The 25,847-nt window shown below is 38.2% G+C and overlaps 1 protein-coding gene across 3 annotated transcripts in view; it reads left to right on the top strand.

Annotated features, from left to right (window-relative positions):
- The window catches only part of LOC140729555 (ethanolamine kinase 1-like), a 422,765-nt gene that overhangs the window by 221,320 nt on the left and 175,598 nt on the right, over window positions 1-25,847 (top strand). For all 3 annotated transcript variants that reach the window (XM_073049448.1, XM_073049449.1, XM_073049450.1), the window contains exon 4: window positions 19,385-19,536. In XM_073049448.1, the coding sequence (XP_072905549.1) occupies window positions 19,385-19,536 (152 nt within the window). The remainder of the gene's footprint in view (window positions 1-19,384; window positions 19,537-25,847) is intronic.

The raw sequence follows: 25,847 nt of genomic DNA, 5'->3' as shown, positions 1-25,847 counted from the left end.
ATAGGAGGGAGATTGAAGATCTAGCTAAGTGGTGCCATAATAACAACCTCTTACTCACTGTCAGCAAGACTAAGGAGCTCAGGAAAAGGAAAACAGATATCCATGAGCCAGTTCTCAGCTGAGGATTAGAGGGTCAGCAGCTTTAAATTCCTTGGTGTTATTACTTTGAAGGTCCTGTCCTGGGCTCAGTTTGTAAGTGCAATTACGAAGGAAGCACAGCAGCGCCTCTGATTCCTTAGAAATTTGCGAAGGTTTGGCATGACATCTAAAACTTTGACAAACTTGTATAGATGTGTAGTGGAGAGTGTATTGATTGGCATCATCACAGGCTGGTATGGAAACACCAATGCCCTTGAACGGAAAATCCTACAAAAACTATTAGATACAGACTAGCCTGTCACAGGTAAAGCCCTCCTCACTATTGAGCACATCTACATAAATGAATGTCACAACAAGGCAGCATCCATTATCAGGGATCAGCACCAGCCAGGACATGCTTTCTTCTCAAGAAGTTTCCTGCTTCCAGCCACATGTAATCCTTTTAAATTTGTTGCAAAACAGGTTAGTCATAACTTCCTAATTAAAAATAGATGAAAGAATCTGTCACATATTTAAACTCTCATCCAACTTCATTAAAATAGGCTATAAGATTAAAATGTGCACTGTGTTTGAGGATTATTATAATGAAAACATTAAGTCTGATGAAGTTAAAAAAGATCTCACAGTGTATCTATGTACTATTGTTATATTGTAAGCTCTCAAGTGAATGTATACTTGCTTTGTATTCTGGCTATAAGTATACTTGCAATATTTTTTTCTACTTAACATTTCTAATCAGATTAAACTACACACACACACACACACACAGACATATATATATAGATACACACATACATAATACATACAGTGGACATATAGACATATAAATAAAGCATTTCAATTAAATTAACTAGGTGTGCAAAATAAGGTTCATCACTGAATTTATTACTTTCAAACTAGAATTGTTTTGCTGACAAACAGAGCCATTAACTGCTATTCAAAAACCTTAGACAGTCCTTTAGCAACCTGACATTTTGTTTGACTTGGAAATATTTCCATTCTTTTGTTTTTTGTTTACACTACAGTAACTATGGGCAACTCAGGAAAAATGAAGCTTTTGTATTTCAAGTACAAGAGTTTTAGTCATCACGGAGACGCTGTTCACTGGGCATGGCCTGATTTATCCAGAGCTGACTAGGCTCCCTGGCATCAAAAATCAAATTATAGAGTGCTTAAAAGAATCCAATATATCATACTTAAATGTGTTACTAAAAATCTCATAATTGCTTGTGACAGAATAGCTATTTTATTGATAAATTTGCTATGTTCGTACATTTGGATTAGATGCATTTGTTTTGCAGCCAAAATAGGATTGTAATACTTTTAATTTCCTGCACTAAATAGTAATGAAAATGGGAATACCTGGTCCCACAGTCAGAAATAAGTTAGAAGTCACCTGTGACATGAATGTTCTGTACTTCCTGCCTCAGCCACACCCTAATTTCCAACTGTTTTCTGCAAGAGCACCTTAGAAGGTGTCTGTAACTATGATATTTGGGAGATCTTTGAGAATTACAAAGTTAAGGATAGGTTTATGTATACGTGGTCAAGAAGAGTAGAATTAAACCTTTGTTTCTCTGCAAAACTGCTCTAGACTTTTGTTGCCATGGGCCCTGTGGCTCAGTGGCAGACAATAACAAAATTCTTGTGAGGTTATGAGGTTTTGATGACACTACAGCAACCAAATTTTAAATGGATAAAGACTGAGGTTTAATGGGCATGGGGACAGTGAGATATATATTTTTTAATTTTTATTTAGAGATACAGCATGGTAACAGGCCCTTCCAGCCAAATGAGCCTGCACCACGCAATTAACCAGTTAACCTACTAACCTGAAGATCGTTGGAATGGGGAAGGAAACCAAAGCACCCAAAGGGAGGTCACGTGGTCATAGGGAGAAAGTACAAACACCTTATAACTGTGGCAGAATTGAACTCAGGGTGCTCCCGCTGTTATAGTGTTGTAAGACCATAAGACACAGGGACAGAAGTAGGCCATTCAGCCCATCAAGTCTGCTCCATCGTGGCTGATTTATTATCACTCTCAGTCCCATTCTTTTGCCTTCTCCCCATAAAATCTGATGTTCAAAGTTCACAGTACATTTATTACCAAAGTATGTATAATACTACTATTGTTGGTAGGATCTGAGATGGTGATGAGAGGGTGTACAGGAGTGTACAGAGGGTGTGTGGTTCACTGTAGCAGGTGGGTAGGCCTCTCTGAGTTTGTGTGGTGTCCATGTCTTTCAACAATGAAGGGAGTTGTTATCGTGGTTCTACATTATGGATTGGACTATTCTATTTATGGACTGTGGACTTTCTCAGACTCCAGCACTTGTGCTCTCAGCTTGGAAGATACAATAACTCTCAATCCTCTCATTAGGCAACGTCCATCAAGGGCAAATTCATTCCAGCACTGGTAAAAAAAAATGAGGGAACTGCAACTTCTGCTGCACATTCCAACCATTTCGGATGGCTGTTTAGACCTGAGATTGTGTGGGGTCTTTTCTGGTTTCCTTTTGGATTATCTCTGCTGTAATAGGGAGACTTCAGATTTGCATTAGGGAGAATATGTCACAAGCAGATGCTACTCTATAAATAAGCCTATTTTAGCAATAAAGCCCTTTATTAATGTTTATGATGAGAAACACTTTGAATTCTTCTTCCATCTCCATCTGTCAGTATACCTCAGATAAGTCCACATTGCTAAATGTTTTCCTCCAGAAAGGTTTGCAAAATAATTCTCTATCCTGGGCAGAGGATATTAATCTACCTTCAGTGCTGGATAGATGATTGAGGTTATAATTACCACAGACTTGTCAGACCATCTCTTCTTGGATACTGGGACCACTTGTGTTGCCCTTGAGCTCCATTCAACCTTGGAAAGAATTCCTTCTGCTTCCAGGTGATCTAGCTCACTGGCTACTGGACAGTATAAGGAATTGAGCTAGCTTTGTAAAACTTGGGTGTGGCATTTTCATTTAATGCTATTTTACCTTGATATATTTGAGCTTTCATTGCCATCCTTGAACATTGCTGTAGCATCATCCAGTACCTTTCTTAATTCGCTTTCAGTTGACTCCAGCACTGCAGGAAATGATTCTGACAGTTCTGAACACCTTTCTTCTGGACTTGTTGGCATCTATTTCTGCTCCTTTTTAAAATCTATTATTATTATCACCCAGTACTCACTGTTTATGAACCCATAAATTCATTTGATTACTGCCTTTTTTTTTAAACTTGAACACCTTGCTGCCCTTCCACAGACAGGTAGTTGTCTTGGGTTCATTTAAAACTAACTCATCGTTACAGTTATGTTTTTTAACTCAAAAACATGAAACTAATCGAAAGAAAAACATGGGAGCTCAAAAGATGCATGTAGGCTTCATTTTTACTTTTAACAAGATGTACACATATACAATTAAGGCATAATGGCATATGTCATTCACGTACTTTTACGTATAACCTGTAATGAATTATGTAAACAGCAAAAAAATGCTTAAACAAACAATATATTTACAAGCACAAGAGATTCTGCAGATGCTGGAAATCCAAAGCAACCCACAAAATGCTGGAGGAACTCAGCAGGTCAGGCAGCATCCATGGAGATGAATAAACATTCGACATTTTGGGTCAACAACCTTCTTTCAGAACTGCTATTATATCAGTAATATAATATATCAGTAAATAGATTTATAATATGATTAAGGTATTACTGAAATATCAAATACACAACAGTCTCAGCATCAACCACGGCAGAACACCACTAGTCACCCACAGCCAACCAGAAAAGATCCCCCTTATTCCCACTTTTGCTTCCTCCCAGTCAGCCAATCATCTATCATGATAGTATCATTCCTGTATAATCATGGGCTCTTGTTTAACAATTTCATGTATGGCACCTTGTCTAATGCCTTCTGAAAATCCAGGTAAACAATATCCACTGACTCACCTTTGTCTATCCTGCCTGTTATTTCTCAAAGAATTCCAAGGAATTGTCATGCAAGATTTCCTCTTAAGGAAACCATGCTGACTTTGTCCTATGTTATTGTGTGCCTCCAAGTACCCCAAAACTTCATCCTTAATAATGGACTCCAATACCTTCCCAACTACTGAAGTCAGGCTAATTGGGCTATAATTTCCTGTCCTTTGTCTCCCCCTTTCTAAAGATTGGAGTGACCTTTGCAATTTTCCAGACCTCCGGGACCAGGTGATTCTTGACAGAGCAGTAGTATTACCTCCACAATCTCTTTAGCTACCTCTTTCAGAACCTTGGTGTGTAGTCCTTCTGTTCTTCAGACCTTTTAGCTTCCCCATCACCTTCTCCTCAGAAATAGCAACAACACTCACTTCTGCATCCTGACACTCGAAGTTCTGTCATACTGCTAGTGTCTTCTATAGGGAAGACCGATGCAAACTACTTTCATCCATCATTTCTTTGTCCCTCATTTCTACCTCTCTACTGTTGTTTTCAAGCAGTCTATTATCCACCCTCACCTCTCTTTTACACTTTTCTTCTTCTTAGCCCATCACCCGATTGGGGCATAGGACATTGATAGCAGCTCACAGAGTCCCCTGTTCTGGGCCATACTTTGAAATTGTTCCCACATAAGGCTATAGACAATAGACAGTAGGTGCAGGAGTACGCCATTTGGCCCTTCTAGCCAGCACCACCATTCACTGTGATCATGACTGATCATACACAATCAGTACCCCGTTCCTGCCCTCTCCCCATATCCCTTGACCCCGCTATCTATAAGAGCTCTATCTAACTCTCTCTTGAATGCATCCAGAGACTTGGCCTCCACTGCCTTCTGGGGCAGAGCATTCCACATATCCACCACTCTCTGGGTGAAAGAGTTTTTCCGCATCTCTGTTCTAAATGGCCTACCCCTTATTCTTAAACTGGCCTCTAGTTCTGGACTCACCCATCAGTGGGAACATGCTTCCTGCCTCCAGTGTGTCCAATCCCTTAATAATCTTATATGTTTCAATCAGATCCCCTCTCATCCTTCTAAATTCCAGTGTATACAAGCCCAGTGGCTCCAATCTTTCAACATATGACAGTCCTGCCATTCCGGAAATTAACCTTGTGAACCTATGCTGCACTCCCTCAATAGCAAGAATGTCCTTTGAGATCTTTGAGATCCTTCCTCTCCCAAGAATGAAGACTTTGGAGTTTCTATTGGTATATCTGTGGCAGTGGGCTTTTATAGGATGGTTTGCTAGCCTCATGCCCAACCCTTCTCCTTCTGAAGTTGGGCCTGGGACCATCCTTTGAAGAGTTCTTTTACTCCTTATATATCTAGAAACATTTTCTGATATTCTAGAACCATAGAACATTACAGCACAGAAACAGGCCTTTTGGCTCTTCTTGGCTGTGCCAAAACATTTTTCTGCCTAGTCCCACTGACCAGCACCTGGACCATATCCCTCCATACACCTTTCATCCATGTACCTGTCCAAGTTTTCCTCAATAGAAAAATAGAATCCTCTTTTATATTATTGGCTAGCTTACCTTCATATTTCATCTTTTCTTTCCTAATGGCTTTTTTTTAGTTCCCTTGTAAATTCCCACTGTTTTTGTTGCATTATATGCCCTCTCTTTTCCCTTTATGCTGCCTTTGACTTGTCATTCACAGTTGCATCATCCTCCCTTTAGAATTTTTCTGCATCTTTGGATTGCATCTATCCCAAATTGCCCCCAGAAACTCCAGCCATTGCTGTTCTGCCATCATCCCTGCTTGTGTCCCCTTCCAATCAACTTTAGCCAGCTCCTCTCTCATGCCTCTGAAATTCCATTTACTCCACTGTAATAATGATATAACTGACTTTATCTTCTCCCTCTCAAACTGCAGGGTGAATTATAATCACTGTCTCCTAAAGGAACCTTTACCTTAAGCTCTCTAATCAAATCTGGTTCATTACACAACACCCAATCCGGAATTGCCTTTTCCCTAGTGTGTTCAACTATAAGTTGCTCTAAAATAATCATCTTGCAGGCATTCTACAACTTCCCCTTCTTAGGATCCAGCACCAACTTGATTTACCTAATCTACCTGCATATTGAAATCCCATCTAATTCGGAGTGTTAGGTGCAGTTTTAGTTATCTACCTACAGGAAAGATGTAAACAAGGTTTAAAGGGTACAGAGAAAATTTACAAGGATCCTGATGGGTCTGGAAGACCTGAATTGTAAGGAAAGATTTAATAGGTTTGGATTGTATTCCTTAGAATGAAGACAGTTGAGAGGAGATTTGATAGAGGTATACAAAACTATAAGGGGTGTAGATAGGGTAAATGCAAGCAGGCTTTCTGTACTGAGGTTGGGTAGGAATACAACTAGAGGTCATAGATTAAGAATGAAAGGTGAAATGTTTAAAGGAACATGAAGGGAAACATATTCACTCAGAGGGTTGTGAGAGTATGGAATCAGCTGCCTGCTCAAGTTATGCGTGCCAACTTGATTTCAACATTTAAGAGATGTTTGAATAGATTAACGGATGATAGGGGTATGGAGGGCTATGGTCCCAGTGCAAGTTGATGGGAATAGGCAGACTAACTGGTTTCAGCATGGACTAGATGATCCAAAAGGCCTGTTTCTTTGCTGTAATTATTGCTCGATGACTCTAAAAGGCACCAAACTAATGCAGAATAACATGCTTTTCTTTACCAATTCAAGAATGGAAAACAGAAGAACAGAAATTTGATGAATTAGCACCCATTTTGTATGTACAAATATTCTTTAAAAAGCAATTTATTCCTCTGTATATTGCGCTAGTAATCAATGGATGGCACAGTAGCACAGGGGTTAACGTAATGCTGTTACAGCACCAGCTTTAGTAATTCTGCTGTTGACTGTAAAGTGTTTGTATGTTCTCCTTCTAAACACGGTGCTCAGGTATCCATTCCACTAGTAACCAGTGGGTTACTAGTTAATTGGTCACATGGATGGGATTGGGCCAAATGACCCTGTTAAAATAACCTGATGAAACTACACCCATTGCACAATTATAACCATATAATATAATTGTATCAGACACTTCTGTTTCCAATGCAAGTAGTTAGATTTTCAGACACTCATTGGTGAGATTCAACATATGAGGCTGCTAACCGAGGCAAAAGCCCATGTTGTTACAGAAAAGATACTGGCATGGCAGAAGATTGGTGACCAACAGAAGACAAAGAGTAGGAATAAAGAGGCCTTTTCTGGTTGGCTGATAATGACTGGTGGTGTTCCACAAGGAGCTGTGCTGGATCCACTACTGTTAATAATCTGGATAATGGAATTGTTGTCTTTGTGGCCAAGTTTCTCAGATAACATAGAGATAGGTAGAGTTGAGAAAAAAACGGGTATTGTTGAGGAAGCAGGCCCTCTGCTGAAGGACATGGGCTGATTCGGAGAATGGGCAAAAAAGTGGCTGCTAAAAGATAATGATGGAAATTATATGGTAGAATAAATAAAGGTATGGTCTATTTTATAAATGGAGAGTGAATTCAGAAATTTATTAAAGGGACTTGGGTATCCTAGTGCAGTCAGTGGTAAGGAAGTCAAATTCAATGTTATCATTCATTCTGAGAGGACTAGAATCTATAGTAAAAGTCTGGATTTGTAAGGACTTCGATCAGACATATTTGCAGTAGAGTGAGGAGTTTTGCGCTTCATATCTAAGAAAGAATGTGCTCGTGTTGGAGATGGACCAGAAGAGATTTATGAGAATGATGTAGGGAATGAAAGGGTTGACCTATGAGGATGCTTGCCTGCTCTGGATCTCTAGTTGCTGGAATTTAGAAGAATAGCAATGGTTCTCATTGAAACCTATTGAATATTGAAGTGCCTAAATAGAGTGGATTTGGAGAGAATTTTTCAATATGAGCTGAGGGCACAACTTCGGAATAAATGGGTGTCCCTTTAGAACAGAGACAAGAAGGAAGATGTTGGTGAATTTGCGGAATTTATTGCCACAGACATCTGTAGAGGCCAGGTCATGGGGTATACAGCATTTATATCAGAGGCGGTCAGTTTTTGATTGGTAAGGACATCAGGGGTTACAGGGAGGAAGCAGAAGGTGTTGATAGTGTAAAATAATTCAAACATTATCGAATGGTAGTATACATTATCGATGGGCCAAATGGCCTAATTCTGCTCCTATGTCTTATGGTTTTATCTGCCATAACATTTTCTGACTGAAAACATCAAAACAGATAAATGTGGTCTTCTGTTAATGATCCATTAAAGCTAACCCTTGGTATGTGGAGGAGAGCAGACAATGAAGTGAAAAGAAAGATTGCTTATCCTGCAGAGATTAACTCATGTTCTATATGTCAGTCTCCTGCACATACCTACATCTTACTCTCCCCTCCTTCTAAACGGCTGGCAGCTGAGAACAGGGAGTAACTGCTAACAGATGTTTTACCAAATTTCATTTTGAAATGCAACCAATACCCTAGAAAAGGCATGCATTTTTCATTGTCTATTTTACCACTCATACTACAACATGATATGTAACCTCTACCTTCAGTTTAAATATACAGATCAATGTAATGTGAAATATATAGGCTTTTAGCTTTCTTTAAGAGAGATGCCTGCTTTAATATTGTTGCAAATCACTTTGTTTTCTTGCAAGTGACTTGCAAATGGAACTGTGTATGTATGCAATTATTATGCAAGTATTTCCATATTCCTTATGGACTATTGCATTATTACATAGAGTAGGCAATGAACCAAGTAGGTACTATTGTTTTAAGATGCATTAGACTTCTCTAACCAATGGCATCTTCATTCTTTCAATGAAATTTGGATCATCTTAAAGTGATTCTGTTGATATCAAGTTGCCAGTGAAGACCTCAGCTGTGAATGCACGCTGTTCAAATTAGAGTGCTGAATAATTCTTTCATTGTTGTCTTGCTGATTTGTGAGAGTTGCCTAACGAGAGAACATCCTCATGAACAGCACTGCCTTCTGGGAAAGTGTTCTTTCCTCTAACAGTAAAGTCACTGTTTGCTTGGTGAAATTAGAATTAAGTTAGGGCAATATTACTCAGTGGATAACAAAAGAAACATTATTTTTGAGAAGGTGATAGTTTCTTGGTGATGCTAAATTTGAAAAGTACAGTCTTTAGACAATGGCAACAAAACAATGATGTGTATTCAAGTTTGGACAATGCGTGTTTTGGAAAAGGCAAGATTGAAGGGCTAATTATATGCTGAAATTTGGGTTAATGATTTTTTTGTTAGCCCACTAATCCAGGAAAAGAAGAAATATATAAAATTTTTGCAGTGACTAATGCTTGAGGGATGGATGGGCCAGGTTAAATTTTTAGTCAGTAATAATTTCCACCCTTCCAATATGATACTGGCATTGAATATCACAGATGTTGAGTGGGAGGGGTCAACTGTGACATTGTCTGCATTGAGGATGAAGATGATAATGTACCTTCATCATAGTCACAGAGGAGGACTACTTGGAGATGATTTGATGCTCAGCCTGAGATAGGAATCCAATACAAGAAATAGAGACATAAAGCAGGTGGGTTAGATTAGGGATTTCACTGTATTCAAAGATGTGTGTTGGTTCAAATAGCAGAGAGACAGAGTGATTGGAGGAGACAGGAAAGGGGAGGTTGAAAAAGGCCAAGATGAAAAGGGAATTGAAAAAACAAAGCTAGGTTAAACAGAGATTAGAAATTCTAAGAGGCAAGCTAGAAAAAGGGCAGTTTTGTGAATGTGGAAAGAGAAACATTGGATATTTCTTTGAGAGATCACCAGCCTGAAAGGTTGACTTCTTTCCCTCCATACTCTCTGTTGACCTACTGAATATTTCCAATACTTTCTGTTAATTTGGACTTCTAGTGTGCAAAATTAGAGGAGACGTAATCTGCTTATGATCCTGGGGTTTTCCTATTCTTCTGGTTGCTTTGTGACAAATGTGTCATTCACCATTAAATTCTTTGGTAATTTAATGCTACATTATATTATTACAGAAATTAATTAATCATCTATCTGCCTTGATACTTCATGAACCTCATGCAATTCTTAAATTAATCTGTAAATCAAATATCATGAATCTACAGACATTGACTCTTTTTTCATTCTGTTATGTGAGTAAATTTCAAGTTCCTTAATTTATGAGATGAATGTAAGCAAAGTATACAAGATTGGATACAAGCAAAGGTTAAAAGTGACAGCATTGAGATGAATACGTATTTATTATGTGACTTTTTTTAAAGTGAAATATCAGTCCATGAGCGTTTCTGTAGACACCAGGGAGATAATGGTCCCAAATGAAATGAATTGGAATCACATTTTCCACTTCCTCAATATATCTTTTCTCCAGGGCATCAAATCAAAGTAGCTGCGGTTTGACACAAAATCCCAGTCTTGCTCAAAGGCTATAAGTAAGGCTGGCTTGGGAAATGAAAGTGTTCCTCAGGAGAGTCACATTTCTGGAGCAAATCAGAGAACTTCAGCTTGAATCTGACTTGATCTGATATGAGAGAGTTTGAAGTGGACATTGGATTCTCAAGCTGGAAATTCTCTCATTCCAGGCATCAATATGTTCATTGACTTCAAACGAGTTCATTAAAAAACACGCTTTAAGGTCCAGATTCTAAGAGCTCATCTTTACCTACCTTGCACCCAAAATGCCAGTAAATACACGGACAGATAATTAATTTGTAAAGCCTGGTTGCTCTGGATGCTATTTCCCAGTAGCTATTCATTGTAATTAAAGAGGATGTTTTTGCCATTGGTTTAATTAAGCCTTGTGTTTATATAATATTTGTTAGGATGAGTAAAACTTCTCAATCATAAATTCCCCAAAACAAATGAAGGTTTAAGCGGAAACTAGTTATGGAGACTGAATTTGATGAAAACCTCTGCTTAGTGTACACCATTATTGGATGATATAGATAATCCAGGATGTTGTTTGGAAATTACTGAGCCATATCAATAACTGGTGCATTTGTATGCTGTTTTGTAGACCCTACTGTGAATATTAAAAAGCTTAAATATTAGAGTAGTGCGATTAAAGGAGTTCAGATAATTATTTTAGTCACAGATTCTGATAGGGAAGAGAAAACTCTATAGTAGCTTCAAAATAAATTCTGTCTGACTGTACCCTAGATTTCAATACACTGAAACACTCTCTAACTGTTGCTCCAAAAGTCTTAAATAACAGAAAGAAGTTAAAGATATTTATTTCCACTGTTTCCTTCAACAAGTCAAATAAATAATCCTGGGGTGCAAATATCTTATGAACCAATTCTGTGATTCTAAAGATAATTATATGCTTAAAAATGCCTTCTTATGAAGTTTTATGTTTATAATTTTTGTTAGCCTTCTAACCAGGAAAGGAATAGAAACAGGGAATTTTTGCAGTGTGATGTGCACTTGGGGAATGGATGGCCAAAGTTATGCTAATGAGTTCCATGAGCCTCCAGAGACAAATTATATAACAGTAACTATGTTTACCAAATTGATATCAGTAAGTTTGCCATGGTCAATCTAGGCATTCATGTGAAGCTCGAAAACAGCAAAATTCAAAGCCAGTAGATTAATCAAATTCAACATTTGATGATTTTTTTGTGGAATTTCATTAAAATCTGATAACTTCAAGTAACTTTACCTTTTTGACATCCAAGCATATTCTTACTTTCCTTGATCATTGTTCTAATTGTACCCACATTATTAACTGAAAGTCTCTATTGAATAATAATAAAATCAGGCTGGTGAACACACAGAAGTCAAGGAACAGGTGGATCTCTTTCAGAATGCTCCATTAACACTGAAAAGTGCAACATTTAATCACTGTATTCAACGTATATGTATTTAGTCTACTATCACTGCACGGCTTGTATGCACTCAGGACAAAGAAGCTGGCAGGAAAATAATTGTAGACATTACCCGCCCAGCAAACTGCCTTTTCAAAAAGCTCCCTTCTGGAAAGTGCTATAGGGCTATTGAAATTAAAACTTCAACCCACCTTAGAAGTTTCTTCCCCCAGGCAGTTAATCAGCCATTTTAGTTAGACTCCCCTCCCATCACCCTCTTCTGTCTACTACCTCAGTCACTACACTGCATTGCAAACACTTTAAACCATTTTTTATAATGCTGCTTCCATGGTAAATACATGTTGAATTTTAAGTATTTATGCACATTTTATTCCATATCTGTACCTCTAACTTCATATTTATATATTTCCTTATTCTGTATAATTGTGGCATGTCGTCGCTCTTTAATCACCTAGCACCAAACGCACTACAGCAATTTCCTAACACATGTAAATGTACACTTAGTGACCAGTTTACTGGATACAGGAGGACCTAATAAAGTAGTCACTCAGTCTGCTTTTATATGTACGTGGTCCTTGCTGTTACAGCTCATCCACTTCAAGGTTTGATGTGCCGTGCGTTCAGAGATGCTCTTCTACACACCACTGTTGTAATGTGTGGTTATTTGAGTTACTGTTGCCTTACTGTCAGCTTGAACTGCTCTGGCTATTCTCCTCTGACCTCTCTCATTAACAAGGCATTTTCACCCACAGCAGTAGATCAGATATTTTATGCATTGCTCTTTATTCATCTCATTACAGTTCAGTTTATGATAGTACCAATGGAAAAGCTACTACTCACATTGATCCCCCAAAGCAACAGGAAAGGCAGGAATTTTGTATTTATAACACATTGCAGAAATTTTAGAGTTGGCTCAATGATTCAACATAGCTTCACAGCTTTCTGGGGCACATCGAGAGCCTTCTCCTAAAATTTAAGAATTCTAAAATATCCCAGAAGTCTAATATATGCATGAGATTTTAATGGAATGCTAAACCATAATTTCTGCTTAGCAAACTATCTGGACTTTTAGAAAAACTAATATTTGGCATGTGTATTACAGTTCCTTAAATGGATATTTCAAAAATGAGATCTTTAATGTAATTGTTTCTTATATTTTAATTAGCTCATGATATGTGTGTTCTACGGTGAATATAATTCAAATTTTAGCACAGTTCAGTGATTAAAAAGCTAATTATGGAATGTGCCCTAGTTTGCTGACCAGGATAATTCTTTCATGTGATTGGATGCTCTGGCAGCTTACTGACACCAGGGATCTCCTTGAACTGATGTCCGACACCATCAGGCATCTCAGTAGGAGAAGCTCATACTAGACAGTTTGCTTGATCTTTGTGGCGATTCTTTCTCTAGATTGTTTTTGATGTCGATTCACCAGGGAAGTCAGTAATCTATCTTCTGGCATCCTTCCCTGATATAGTCTTTTTCTGGATCACTGAATGTACTAAGACAATGAACTCAAAATGTTACCAAGCATTTTGCATTAGTTAGTCATCCTTTCAGTCACAATTATGAGTTAATGGCATTCAATTAAGTCACAAGAGACACAAAAATAAAGTGTATAATTGCTTGCACTTCTGACACTTAAGAGGACTGTGTGAAATGGTTACACTGCTACAGAAAATGACAAAATATGGGGCTTCAGTCTCCAGGAATTTTTGCAGGGATTTCAGTAGAGTTTCCCTGCTTAATCTTCTTGAAGATTCAGTGACTAATAAATTACTGAAAAACTTTCATCACAAACAACTATTATCATCTCCTATGAGTTCAACTTGTTCAGTGGTGACAATCATTGTACAGCTGTTTAATATGTAGGTATGAAATTCCTTTGCATCACACATTTTCTGAGAAATTACTTTGTCTTACAACAGGTTAAAGTTTGTATTAAAATAGTTCACTGAATGTTATCAGTAGATATTTCAGTACTTGTGCACAAGCTCCACTTTGCAATGGTATTTAAGGTTTGATAAGTCACAGATTGAAGCTGAGCCACACAGAGGATTTTTCATACCTCCCTTTCAATAAACTAGGATTACGGCACTACTTGGAAAGTAGCTAGATTTATATATTCATCAGTTAAAATGAAGTTCTGCTTTTTAGCCTTAAAATTTAGTTTCATGTCAAGTATCAAAATTCCAGTTTTATATCACCTCTGGAGGTTGTGTATATAATCTCTGCAAAACCAACAGAACACTCGCCCAATATATTTTGTTTTCCTTCTCTTGACTTCAGTTGACATTATTCAGACAACTGTAAATAATACTTTATAAAATGCTTGTTCTAAATATAAAAACTAAAAACATTTAAAGGTTTAAATTACTGTCTGATAATTTTCTGAGAAGGAGAAAGACATTAAAATTAATTCTATTATCAACAAAAGTGGCCACGTTTTATTGTGCCTTAAAATTGAAAATATAATGCTGAAACGATCTCTTGATTCGTCTGTCATTGGGCAGAAAATAAAATTAGATAAGGGGAGTAAAGTAAGTCTGGATATTTTGTAATAAACTGCCTGTCTGACAAATTTAGCTGAGCAGTCTAGTGCACGTTAAAATCATAAATCACTTTTTATGAAACTGGCCACTAAAAGTCTCAGTTGGCAGCTTTCTTGCCTCCGAGTGAGGTTGAGGGTTCTAGACCCACTACAGATTAAACTCAGAAATCTAAATCAAAACTAAAGTGCAGTACTGAAAGAGTGCTGTATGATCTGAGGAGCCATCTCTCAGACAAGGTGTGAAATGGAGAACTGTTTTCCCTCTCAGGTGAACAGAAAGTATCCATGGTAAGAAAGGAGGTTCCTCTAGCTCCCCGAGTGATTGGTACTGGCTCAAGTCTTATGGAAGCTGCTCCACTCTCTCCCGTCCCAGAGCCTTGGCTTTGCAGCTGGTCCACAAGCAGTTTTGGCCACAAGTGGTAACTGAGCCTCGTCAGGCCCACCCCAAATCTCCTGGTCAAATGGTGCCATATGCAGATACAGGAATCCAGTCCATCCTGGTGAGCATACTACATTCAGTTGGCAATTCTCGACACATCAGAATCATTCATCATTATCTCATGGGAACCTGCTGTATGCAAGTTGGCTATTGCACCTTCTGCATTAAATGATCACACTTCAAATTTACATTGATTTTACATTATATTGATGTGTGTTATATTCTTAAAGGTATCCTTTGCAAATCCTGCTCTTGGTTATATGTGAAGTTGTGCAATATTTAACTATTTTAACACAATGGCTGTGGATGAAATTGGTTTGCATCCCCCTTATTCCTTGTAATCTGTTTTCTTCTCATTTAATGAGATTGGAGATAAGTATTGGCAGCACTAAGACTTCATCTATGCAATGTGTGACAGATTACCAGCTCAGGACAACTTCCTCATCCTTTACTTTCACTCATTCACATAGTGCTGAAATTCAGATGGGTCTCTTAATGAGGACGTTGAGGTATCGTAATGGTTACTTTACAGCGCCAGTGATAATGGATAGGGTTTCGGTTCCTGCTGCTCTCTGTAAGTAATTTGCATATTCTCCCCTGACTGTGTCGGTTTCCTCTGGGTGCTCCAGCTTCCTCCCATGTTCCAAAGATATAAGGGTTAAGGTTAGAGAGTTGTGGGCTTGCTGTGTTGGCACTGGAAGAGTGAAGGCACTTGCAGGCTGCCCAACGCAATCCTCACTAATTTGATTTGACACAAATGATGCATTCCACTGTATGCTTCAATGCACCTGTGACAAATAAAACCAATCTAATCTAATCTGAGTGGATCTATCTGTAGATCTACTTGTTTATCAATCAAATAGTTCAGTCAAACACGAACAGCGATGACACTTGCTCAAGTATGGTCCTACAGATACGTATGGAAACTCATGCTCATTGTTGGAGGAGCACACTGTCAAGCAAATTGCAATTCTCACCCTACAGCAATCAAGGGTTGAGCATAAAAACACAAAAAAATTGCTGGCAACACAGCAAATCAGGGAACATATCTGGACAGAGAAACAGAGAGGACATTTCAGATTGAAAACTGTTAGAAGTAGGAGAGAAAGAAAAAAAACACATTAATTTTAATATGCAGAGAGGGAGCGAAAGATGGGAGGGGAGAAAGAAAATAGGTCTACCAAGCGAGTCCAGAATGATTGTTGAGATAAGTTGCATAGGTTATCCCAGGTTGATCGTTTTATTGAGTAGTTTGGAACAGAGGTGAAAGAATAACTAAAAATTGAAAGCAGTTAGGAAGTGAGAACACAAATGGAAGAACATAAAAATTGTAGAATGCAGAAGAATGGAGTATTCTCAGCAGGTCAGGTTATACTAATGGACTGAGGAAAACTGAGCCTATATCATAGATGAATGATTTACAGCAGAGATGGATAGTTAAGATACTGAGTCACAGGAAAAGCATGTTAGCTGAAGTTCCGCATTGAAGTCAAGACAGGAGTCAGGAAAGGCTGTGGATTTCAGTGATGTTATTTAACTGTGATTGACTGAGTTATGAGGCAAACAATGAAAGATAAGTAGAGAGGCATTAGGTGAACTCTATTCTCTACTTTAGAAGACCTTGACTTTGTGGGTGACCTCACATTATTATCACATACATAACAGCACATGCAAGAGAGAACTTGGCGCCTTTATAGCTTTGGTGGATAGGTTGGACTCAGAGTCAGCCACAGAATGACCAAGACCACAACCCTCAATGTAGAGTCTCCTCCCATTAAGGCAAATGGCATGACTTACCCAACAGGGGCAGATTCCCCTTCCTGGGCAGCATCATTCGGTAGGATGGTGGAACCAAGGATAGCACCCAGTGCATACTCAGCAAAGCTAGAAGCATCATCAGATCAATGAGCAATACATGGGGATCAAATAAATGCAGCATCCACATCAAGGTGAAGCTGTTCCAGAGCTGTGACCTGTCCACACACTTGTATGGGTCAGAATGCTGGTACATGACAGAGAATGACCTGCCAAGTTGCTGTCATTCCACACCATGAACTTGACCCTCCATATTTTCTCACCAGAAAGATCTCCAACCATGCCCTAGTCCTTCAGTGTCACCAAGAGGACATGGCCACAATCACCATGAAGAAAGTTTGGAGATGGAATGGGCACCTGATGAGAAGAGAGCCCAACTTGATCATACGATAGCACTTCATTGGACTTCTGAAGAGCAGAAGTCAACTTGTTGACATACCATAGGTGAAGAAATGAGGACCCTGAATCACTCCTGTGGCAGAATAGAGCAGATGGCCAAGAACAGTCAAAGTTGGACGACCTTCGTTGCTGCTCTAAACCACAGCGGTTTAACAGTTAGTAACTCACGTTGTATAATACAACTTTGAGTCCAAAAAGGGTTAAAGTACCTTAATGTGTTCAGGTGTTACTTGGCCATAATAACAAACATTGTTTTCCTTCCTTATATCCTTCCTAATGTTTTTTTCATTCAGTGTAAAGTACAATTTGCTCAGCCATGATCAGGTATAAAACAAGTAAGCAGGCATAGAAAGCCTAATTTATTCTGAAAAATGTGACTGTCATTGTAAGTAAGAGTGAGATTTGCTGTTTAGTCAGTGATTCCTGTGAATATGTGCTGATTGTCATCCCTTTTTAAATGATGTTGCAGTTTTAGCCCAAAATCTCCAAACTAAGTTACACAGAATATAAATTGAAAGCAAACAACCATGTAATTGGTTACATCATGTCAGGTCTTTTGTGTCAGCTTGAACAAATCACCTGTAAACATCAATCCCCTTTCATTTATTTTGGTTTGCTTTACAGTTTTGGTAAACCACCTTGAGCTCAGTAAAACTAACTTTAACTTGAATTTTAACATGAATGTAAAGTAAAATAATTAAACAATTTCTATTGGTTTAATGACAGGGAGCTTACTACAGATACTTCTACTTCTTAGCCCATTCCTTTCATTCATGGGATATGGGCTTTGCTGGCAAGACCACAACTTATTGTTCAGCTTTAACTGCTTTGATAAGGAATTGATCAACTGCCACCTTGAAAATAGAATAGCATACTGGGCTCTCAGAGCCAAATGCAATGATCCAAATTTGATGACACGCAAAGCAAAATGTCAGATCTTCTTCACTGATGAACATTCAAGAAATCAAAGAAATGTTATGAAAATATAGTACTTTCATGAATACCTTAATAGATTTAGTTAACTGACTTCAAGTTTCTTAGCTGCAATTATGAAATTTGAATAACATCCACAAGAGAAAGGCTATTAGCCTATGATAGCATGTAGTTCCTAAAATTCCAATTCCTCTTTTACTTGTTATATTTTGATTACATTGCTAATTATAAATACATTGCAGAAACCCTGAGCTATTGTCATCAATTTTTAAAATAAATCTTACCGATATGATACGATATTTTGTATTTACATGAGGGAGTACTGTAGATTTCAAAATGTGTGTAAAAATCTGAGAATGTTCTTCTATATTGTCAGCCGATACTGTGAACTATCCCTAAGGCAGTGACATGCCGACCCTAACTGATTTTCCTTGCTCCTTAGAAATGCTCTACATGGACCACATGCAGCCAAGTTCCACAGGGCCTTGTTTGCTAACTAACAGCTGAGCGGACTGCCAGTGTTTTGTGGGACAATTTCCATAAAACAACATCATCTTCATAGTACAATTCTGCCATGCTGCATAAAGCAGTACTGCTATATCAAGGAATATTATCATATAAACGATAAAAAAGTCAGTAAATCATACATGTACTTGTATATATTGTTATGTTTGGATCTTCAAAACATTAAACTAATTCAAAAGAAAACACGGGAGTCTGGGAATGCAGGTGTAACTTTGTCTTTAGTTTAAGGAGGCACAGACATGTCACATGGTGGCATGATTAGGTATACACGTATTATATTTTTATATAATTGTAATTAATGTAATTAATTATTTAAATGAACAAGAATGCATAATCAATGTATATACAAGATCACTCAAATATTATTGAAATACTAAATATACAACACCAATGGAAAATTTGACTCCTATATGTATGAATGGATGGATGTGAAACTATTGAAACACACAAACAACTACAACAACAAACAGTGCCATCAGTTTATTAACTGAACAGACAAAATTGACCTTATGGTGACTAAAGCTGAGGAAGTAAAATCTAGTTCTTTCTGTGCTGGACCATGGAATATTGTAAACTTGGTGATATCTTCACATATTCGATTGGTACTTCCTATATAAAACAAATGGGCAGAAAGCACTGTGTTGTTTTCCAATTGCGAATGAGTATATATTTCCAGTACAAGATTCTGTAAAAGCACATTCTGATGGGAAAATACAGTGTAGCTAATACTTCTTAAATGTTATATGGAGATATCCAAACCACAATGGCAACTGCCACACCAGAATGCTTTCTGTACTTAACTACATTTTAATGTTTTTTTTTAAATCCTCAGTTCCGTGGACAACATGAATGATATGCCAAGTTTTGACGTCCTTGTCGGTGAAATTGAACTACTCAAAGAACACCTTTCCCAGATTAAATCCCCAGTGGTCCTGTGCCATAATGATCTACTGTGTAACAACATCATCTACGTTGAAGCAAAAGGTAGGTTTTATAAATATTGAATAAAAATAACAATGCTTGAATTGATACAGTGTCTCACAATGCCATGCTGTCTCCAATGCCAAATAGTGTCTATTTCCAAGAATAACAGTCAGCTAAAATTAATATTTGAAGTTTTACATTTTTCTTAATAAGCTGCAAACTGCTAACAATACCCATGGATATAGTTATGGGAAGAAAAGTAAACAATATTAACCAATTACCAGTGTTCTGAAAAATATCTGAAAATGTTCCACAGAAGACATGAAATCCTGGAAGGGAGAAGTAACTTGGTAATGGACTGGCAGCCAGCACTTGTGTTTGATGGTGCACAGATACAGAGTTCCATGGCACTCAGGTTTGAACCGATGTGCGCAGTAGATCACACCTCACAGGCGATGCTCCATGGCGGAGTGTAGGAAGAAAAATCATTTGGTTCAAGGAGGAGAATCCTAACAACCTTATATAACTGATGCCTTTCATCCTGGTAACATGCTACTAAATTTCCTCTAAACTCTCTCCAAGGCTTTGACATCTTAATGTGTGATGCCTAGAACTTGGCACAATGCTCCAGCTGAAGCCCCACCAATGATCTTAGCACAACTGCTGTGTTTTTCTTCTACCAGATGACTATATTTATAAAGCCAATTATATGTTATACTTTTTCAATACTCTAGTAAACCTGCTGCATCTTCAAAGATTTCCATATTTAAGGGGTTGGATCTCTTTGTTCTCGAGCCCTAATTAAACTTGTCAGTGTATATTGCCTTTTATTATTCTGCAGTATGTTACATAGAAATACAGAAAAGTACAGCACGGGAACAGGCTCTTTTGCCTATCATATCAGCGCCAATTGTGATGCCAATCTAAACTAATCCCATCTGCCTGCATATGGTCTATATCCCTCAACTCTCTGCCTGTTCTTGAGTCTGCCCAACTGCCTGCTAATCATTGCTATCATATCTATTTCTGCCGCCTCCCCTGCCAGTGCTTTCCCAACACTCACTGCTCTCTGTGTAAAAATATCTTGCCTCATACATCATCTTTAAACTTTCTCTCTCTCACCTTAAACCTATTTGACATTGCCACCCTGGAAAATACTCTATCTATGCCTCTCATAATTTAATATACTTCTATCAGGTCACCTCTTAGCCTCCAATGCTCCAGAGAAAACAGCCCAAGCTGATCCATCCACTCCATTTAGCTAATGCATTCTAACCCGGGCAACATCCCAGTGAACTTCTCCTGCACCTTCATCAAAGCCTTCATATTATTGCTGTTGTGATGATATTAGGTTTGCTGACAGTAAGGCTCTAAATTCAAACGAGGGTCTTAAGCCCTATCTGATATAGATAGCTATGGGTGCCCTCACTAAAGGGAGGTTATAATACAGCTGCCTACTCTTCAAAGACTAGCTTATACACCACAGTGAGTTTAACTGCCAATACCCACTATTTGAGTGATGGCCCCCCCCCCCCAACCCCACCTGCTAAGGAGGAGTTACTTCCAATTAACAAAGTAGTTTAGAAACAGTTGATTTAATTTTAGTGATACACATTTAAATCCAGACAAAATTCTTTTACAAGACTTTCAAATTACTTATGATTTCCAAAACACAGATACAATTCCAATAAAGCAAAAAGTCATACCAATGAGTTGCAACCAAAGAAATCTTCCGTCACAGAAATTGAAGGCAGAGGAATGGATTCTAGTCACCTTATCTATTTGTCATTCTCCTTGCTGTTCTTTGCACTCCTAACAAGCCTGACTGCTCTCTACATTTATAGTGTTTTTCTGCCACCTGGGTGACTTCACACACATGTGATTTTTTTTTTTCAGATCCTGTATCTTTTTACACAAGTGGTCTAAAAACTTCTGAAGAGAGATTTCTGAGATTCTCACAATTAATGCTGTAGAGCTGATTGTTTAAGCAGACAAGCCTTCCAACTATTAACTGATATGCTAGGTGATAGTATCAATCTGGTCTGCAGCAATACAAAATAGTATCAATCTGGTCTGCAAGCAATACAAGATAGTATCAATCTGGTCCTCCTTGAACTAAATAAGTTAGCCAGAGTTATCTGGTTTGAAATAAGCCAATTAACATAACCCCATTGTCTCATATTGTATCTATTGAGCAGTCAGCCTAGGTACATTTATAACTGAAGACTGGCTCCTGTTTGCAACAAGAAGCAAAGAATATCAGTTGGAATTTTAACTTATTTGGAAACAACTCCTTGTCTTTAAACATTTAGCTGCTATGTTGGAGAGCTGAGCTTGGCAAAAAGAATGCTCACTTGCCCTGGACATTGAATACCCAGCACCATGTAAATATAATTGCAGACAATACTGCAAATGTGAAGAAACTAAATTTTTACACAGCTGAAACATGACTTACCAACTTTTTTTACTCAGTGCTGCAACTGATGAAGGCAACAATGCCTTTTTCATCACCATATTCACTTATGTTGACACATTCAGGGAGCTATGGACTTCTATACAGCAATGCTCCTTCATGTCCTGCCGTTTACTGGCTTCTGCCTCCTTCTTTTCCAATCCTGATGAAGACTGTCAATGCAAAATGTCAACTGTATGTTCCCTTTCATAGATGCTGCCTGACTTGCTAAAGTTCAAGGATTTGAATATTTGAGCATGTCATTTACTGTATATTTTCTTCTTGTTTATATCTGTCCGAAATGTAATACTCACATCTGTGCCAATTAAACTGCACCTACACACTCTATGCCCAAGTTTCCAGCTGAGTTTTATCCTGCACCAGCACTTGACCGCCTTCCTCACACTCACAACTCCACCAATTTTGCTGCTATCTGCACACTTACCTCTCAGACCCCCTGCATTTTCATCCAATCATTATATATTATTATTATATTGGTTCTTTAAGGTTGTTCTAGCTGGTCGTGTAAGTTCCCACTACCTACTAAATCCTTCCAATGGTGTGCATCTCAAATTGACTCTGACAACCAAGTCCAACTCATGGCCTTTATGCTTGGCTTAGCTACTAAACCTGGCAGAATCATTTCTAATGACAGGAGAAGAGGCAAAGGTGGGTTGCTAGTGCCTTAAAGCCAGTTGCTTTGGGCAGATGGGGCTTATTATCCATGGTTGGCAGCTCATATAGAAGAAGGAAAACATATCTCAAACCTTCGATGGCTTGCGGCTATACCAACTTATGGAGAAGGATTTGGGAGTAAATGCCATGGAAAAATCCAGAGCTGGAGTCCTTAAGACAGTCCAACATTGAGTTCAATGCTAAAGGGCAATTTCTGTGATGCCACTGGTTCCAAACTGTATCGGTCTCTGCTGTTCCCTTGGATTCGTCAGCTGCATGGCGCGGGGGAGCCTGCCGCATGGGCAACAGCTTGCTCTCCATATCGTACTGCCCTGGCTTGTTCATCACGTAGACAGCTGGGACACAACATCCATGGTCGACCCAGACCAGTGGAGGGTCTCAACAACAATTAATATGCATTACAAACAATAGGAGTTCTACCACTGATTGTTCCTGAATAGACCTTCAGTCAGAAAAACATCCTTCCACCATTATCTTTTGTCTTGTATGGCCAAAACAATTTTGAATTTAATTTACCAATTAATCATGGATTCCATGGACCAGCCTACCATGAGGGACTTTATCAAACAGAGAATATGAATGAAACATCCACAGCCCTTGTCTTCTCAATCAACTACATCACTTTCTCAAAACTCAATCAAGTTTGTGAGACAGGATCTGTCTGACACTATGCTGACTTTCTTATTAAATCTGCCCCTTTCATGATTGCACACTGGATTTTTTTTCTTCACAGTAAGTGCCTGACTTGCTGAATATTTACAACATTCTCTTACTTCAGAATTACAGCATCTGTAATGTTCTATTTTTCACAGTTCTGTCTTTGCTTTTTTTCTCTCTTGTCCCTCACTTAACTCTTTCTCTTTACACCTCTGCCTGACAGGTGATCTGTATTTAACGTACCTTTACAGCTTTTGCCAGCCAGCACCACACCACCAGCACAGTCACTCTTGTCTGCACTTCACCAAAGATGTGCTGTTCGGTGTCTTTGCTCGTCTTCCTTCACAGCAGTTGAAATTGTTCTAATTCTGAATTCCTCTCCCCAGTTGCTGCATGATTTCTGACATCTTCTGCTTTTGTTTTATATCCTAGTGCTGAACAGAAATTACTACCCTTTTCTTCATATGGTCTGCATATTATCAAGGATTCAGTCTGAAAGTGATCTGATTATTTAGCAGTTTGGCCTGTGCATTTACAGGCTTTGTTTATATACATTATTTTATCAGAACAGACAAGGAACATAGCATGTACATTAACTACAAGATAAGTTACTTGTGTATATAAATTCTCATCATAACCAGCCATTAAGGGATTATGTTCCCCTCTCTGTTTTTGGCCCATATATTGCATATTACTCCGTGAAACATTAATGCCAGTTTCTATATGCCTCAGCATATTAACTGAAAGGAATCTGCTGATGTGAACTTGCTTGTAATGACTTCTCATCATATCTTGGAATTGGCAGCAGCTCTTGGAAATATATATACATAGTTTTTCTTTTTGCTCAGAAGACTTCTCTGACATACTGTATTATCCTTGGAGAGCAGTAGATTCTAGGGAGGTTTGTAAAAGAAGGTTCTACAATTGGTATCTCAATTTTACTTTGTTTTACTCCTTCATATTTCTGTGATCTCCTCTAGCCCTTTACTCATCATGGTTGTCTCTTGCCTCCTGTTAACCACTGTGCCTTTGAAACCATAATTTTTCCTTAAATATTGCAGTCTCTTTTTCCTTCTTTTAGGTTTAGACACTATATTTTTGATCAAGCTTCTGTACAGGTCTAATGAGTTCAGCATTAATATATGTTTGATTACATTCTTGTGAGAATCCTTCACATTATCATTGAAATTAGACGTGCCGGTTCAAATCTTGTCCCATCAAATAGTTAATCCATAATGTCTTCCTACTGTCCAGCTCAACTTGCTCCTCACAACTAAACAGAATATCCTAACTGAGCAAAACAAAAATGCAATTTTCTGCTTTCCTGGTGTCATGGAAAAGAAACCAAACACCCCACAACCTTTATATGATATATCTCAATGATATAACAATCTACAAAAATGTAAATAATATTGGTTTTTGGTGAGAACATCTCTGTGACCATGCAACTTTCACTCTGCTCCATTCTAACATCTCTTCTTTCATAGGGCCCTGGCTCCAAGATCTGAAACCTTGCGACAAAATACTAAGGCACTTTTGGGAGGGAGTGCCAAACTCATGGTTCTTAACCTTGGGGCAACATAAGTTAGGGAAATTTACTCTCTGCAATTTTAACTAATCTCATCCACTGCAATACACACAAAATGCTGGAGGAAATCAGCCGGTCAGGCAGCATCCATGGAAATAAACAAACAGTTGACATTTTGTGCCTAGACCCTTCCTCAGTATGTGGCTTGTTAGTGTTGACTTTATTACCTTTTGTTTGGGGTGGGGCATGGGTTGAAATAAGACAAAGTTCCTGGTTGCAATATAATTTCATGGATAGAGTGCACATGTAGAGGGTGCTTCCATTGGTAAAAGAGTCTAGGGTCCAAGCACAGCCACAGAATAACAAGGCATCCCCTCAGAACTGAAATTAAGAATTTCTTCAACCAGAAAGTGGAGAATCTGTAGAATATGTTGCCATGGTGAGTAGAGGGAGGGTGCTGTGGAAGCCAAGGAACTAAATGTATTTAAGACAGTGATTAATAGCTTCTTGATCGGTGAGGGGTTTAAGATTTACAGGGAGAAGGTGGAGAATGCAGTTGAGAAAGACAATTAGCCAGATTGAACAGCAGAGCAGATTTTATGGGCTGAATGGCCTAATTCTGCATCTGTGTCATATGGCTCTATGGTATTATTGCAGCTGCTTAACTGAGGTATCCGAGGCTCCAAGGACAACTGGACTGTACTCCAACTCAACAAGTCTGTCAACAAAAGTGGAAGTCATGATGATGTTAAAGAATGTACGCATGGGTTCAATGCGAAAAAATATATTCAGTATTGTGAGGTGAATTTTATTGCAAATGAAAATTTTAAGAAAAGCTGGAAACTTAGCCAATGACTTATCAACAGAACTGTTGAACAATTCTTATGAAACATCATTATGTGAAACATTAGTTCTGCTTTTCTGTTAAACATACGCAGTATCTTCTGTTTTTATATCAGATTTCCAACATCTGTGTGTGTTTTTTTTTGCATTTAGATTAAAAGTTGGAGTAAAAGTTGCAGTTCATTAATTAAATAT

The sequence above is a fragment of the Hemitrygon akajei genome, chromosome 6 (assembly GCF_048418815.1).
Source record: "Hemitrygon akajei chromosome 6, sHemAka1.3, whole genome shotgun sequence".
NCBI lineage: Eukaryota > Metazoa > Chordata > Chondrichthyes > Myliobatiformes > Dasyatidae > Hemitrygon > Hemitrygon akajei.
This window is presented reverse-complemented; position numbering and strand designations above follow the sequence as displayed.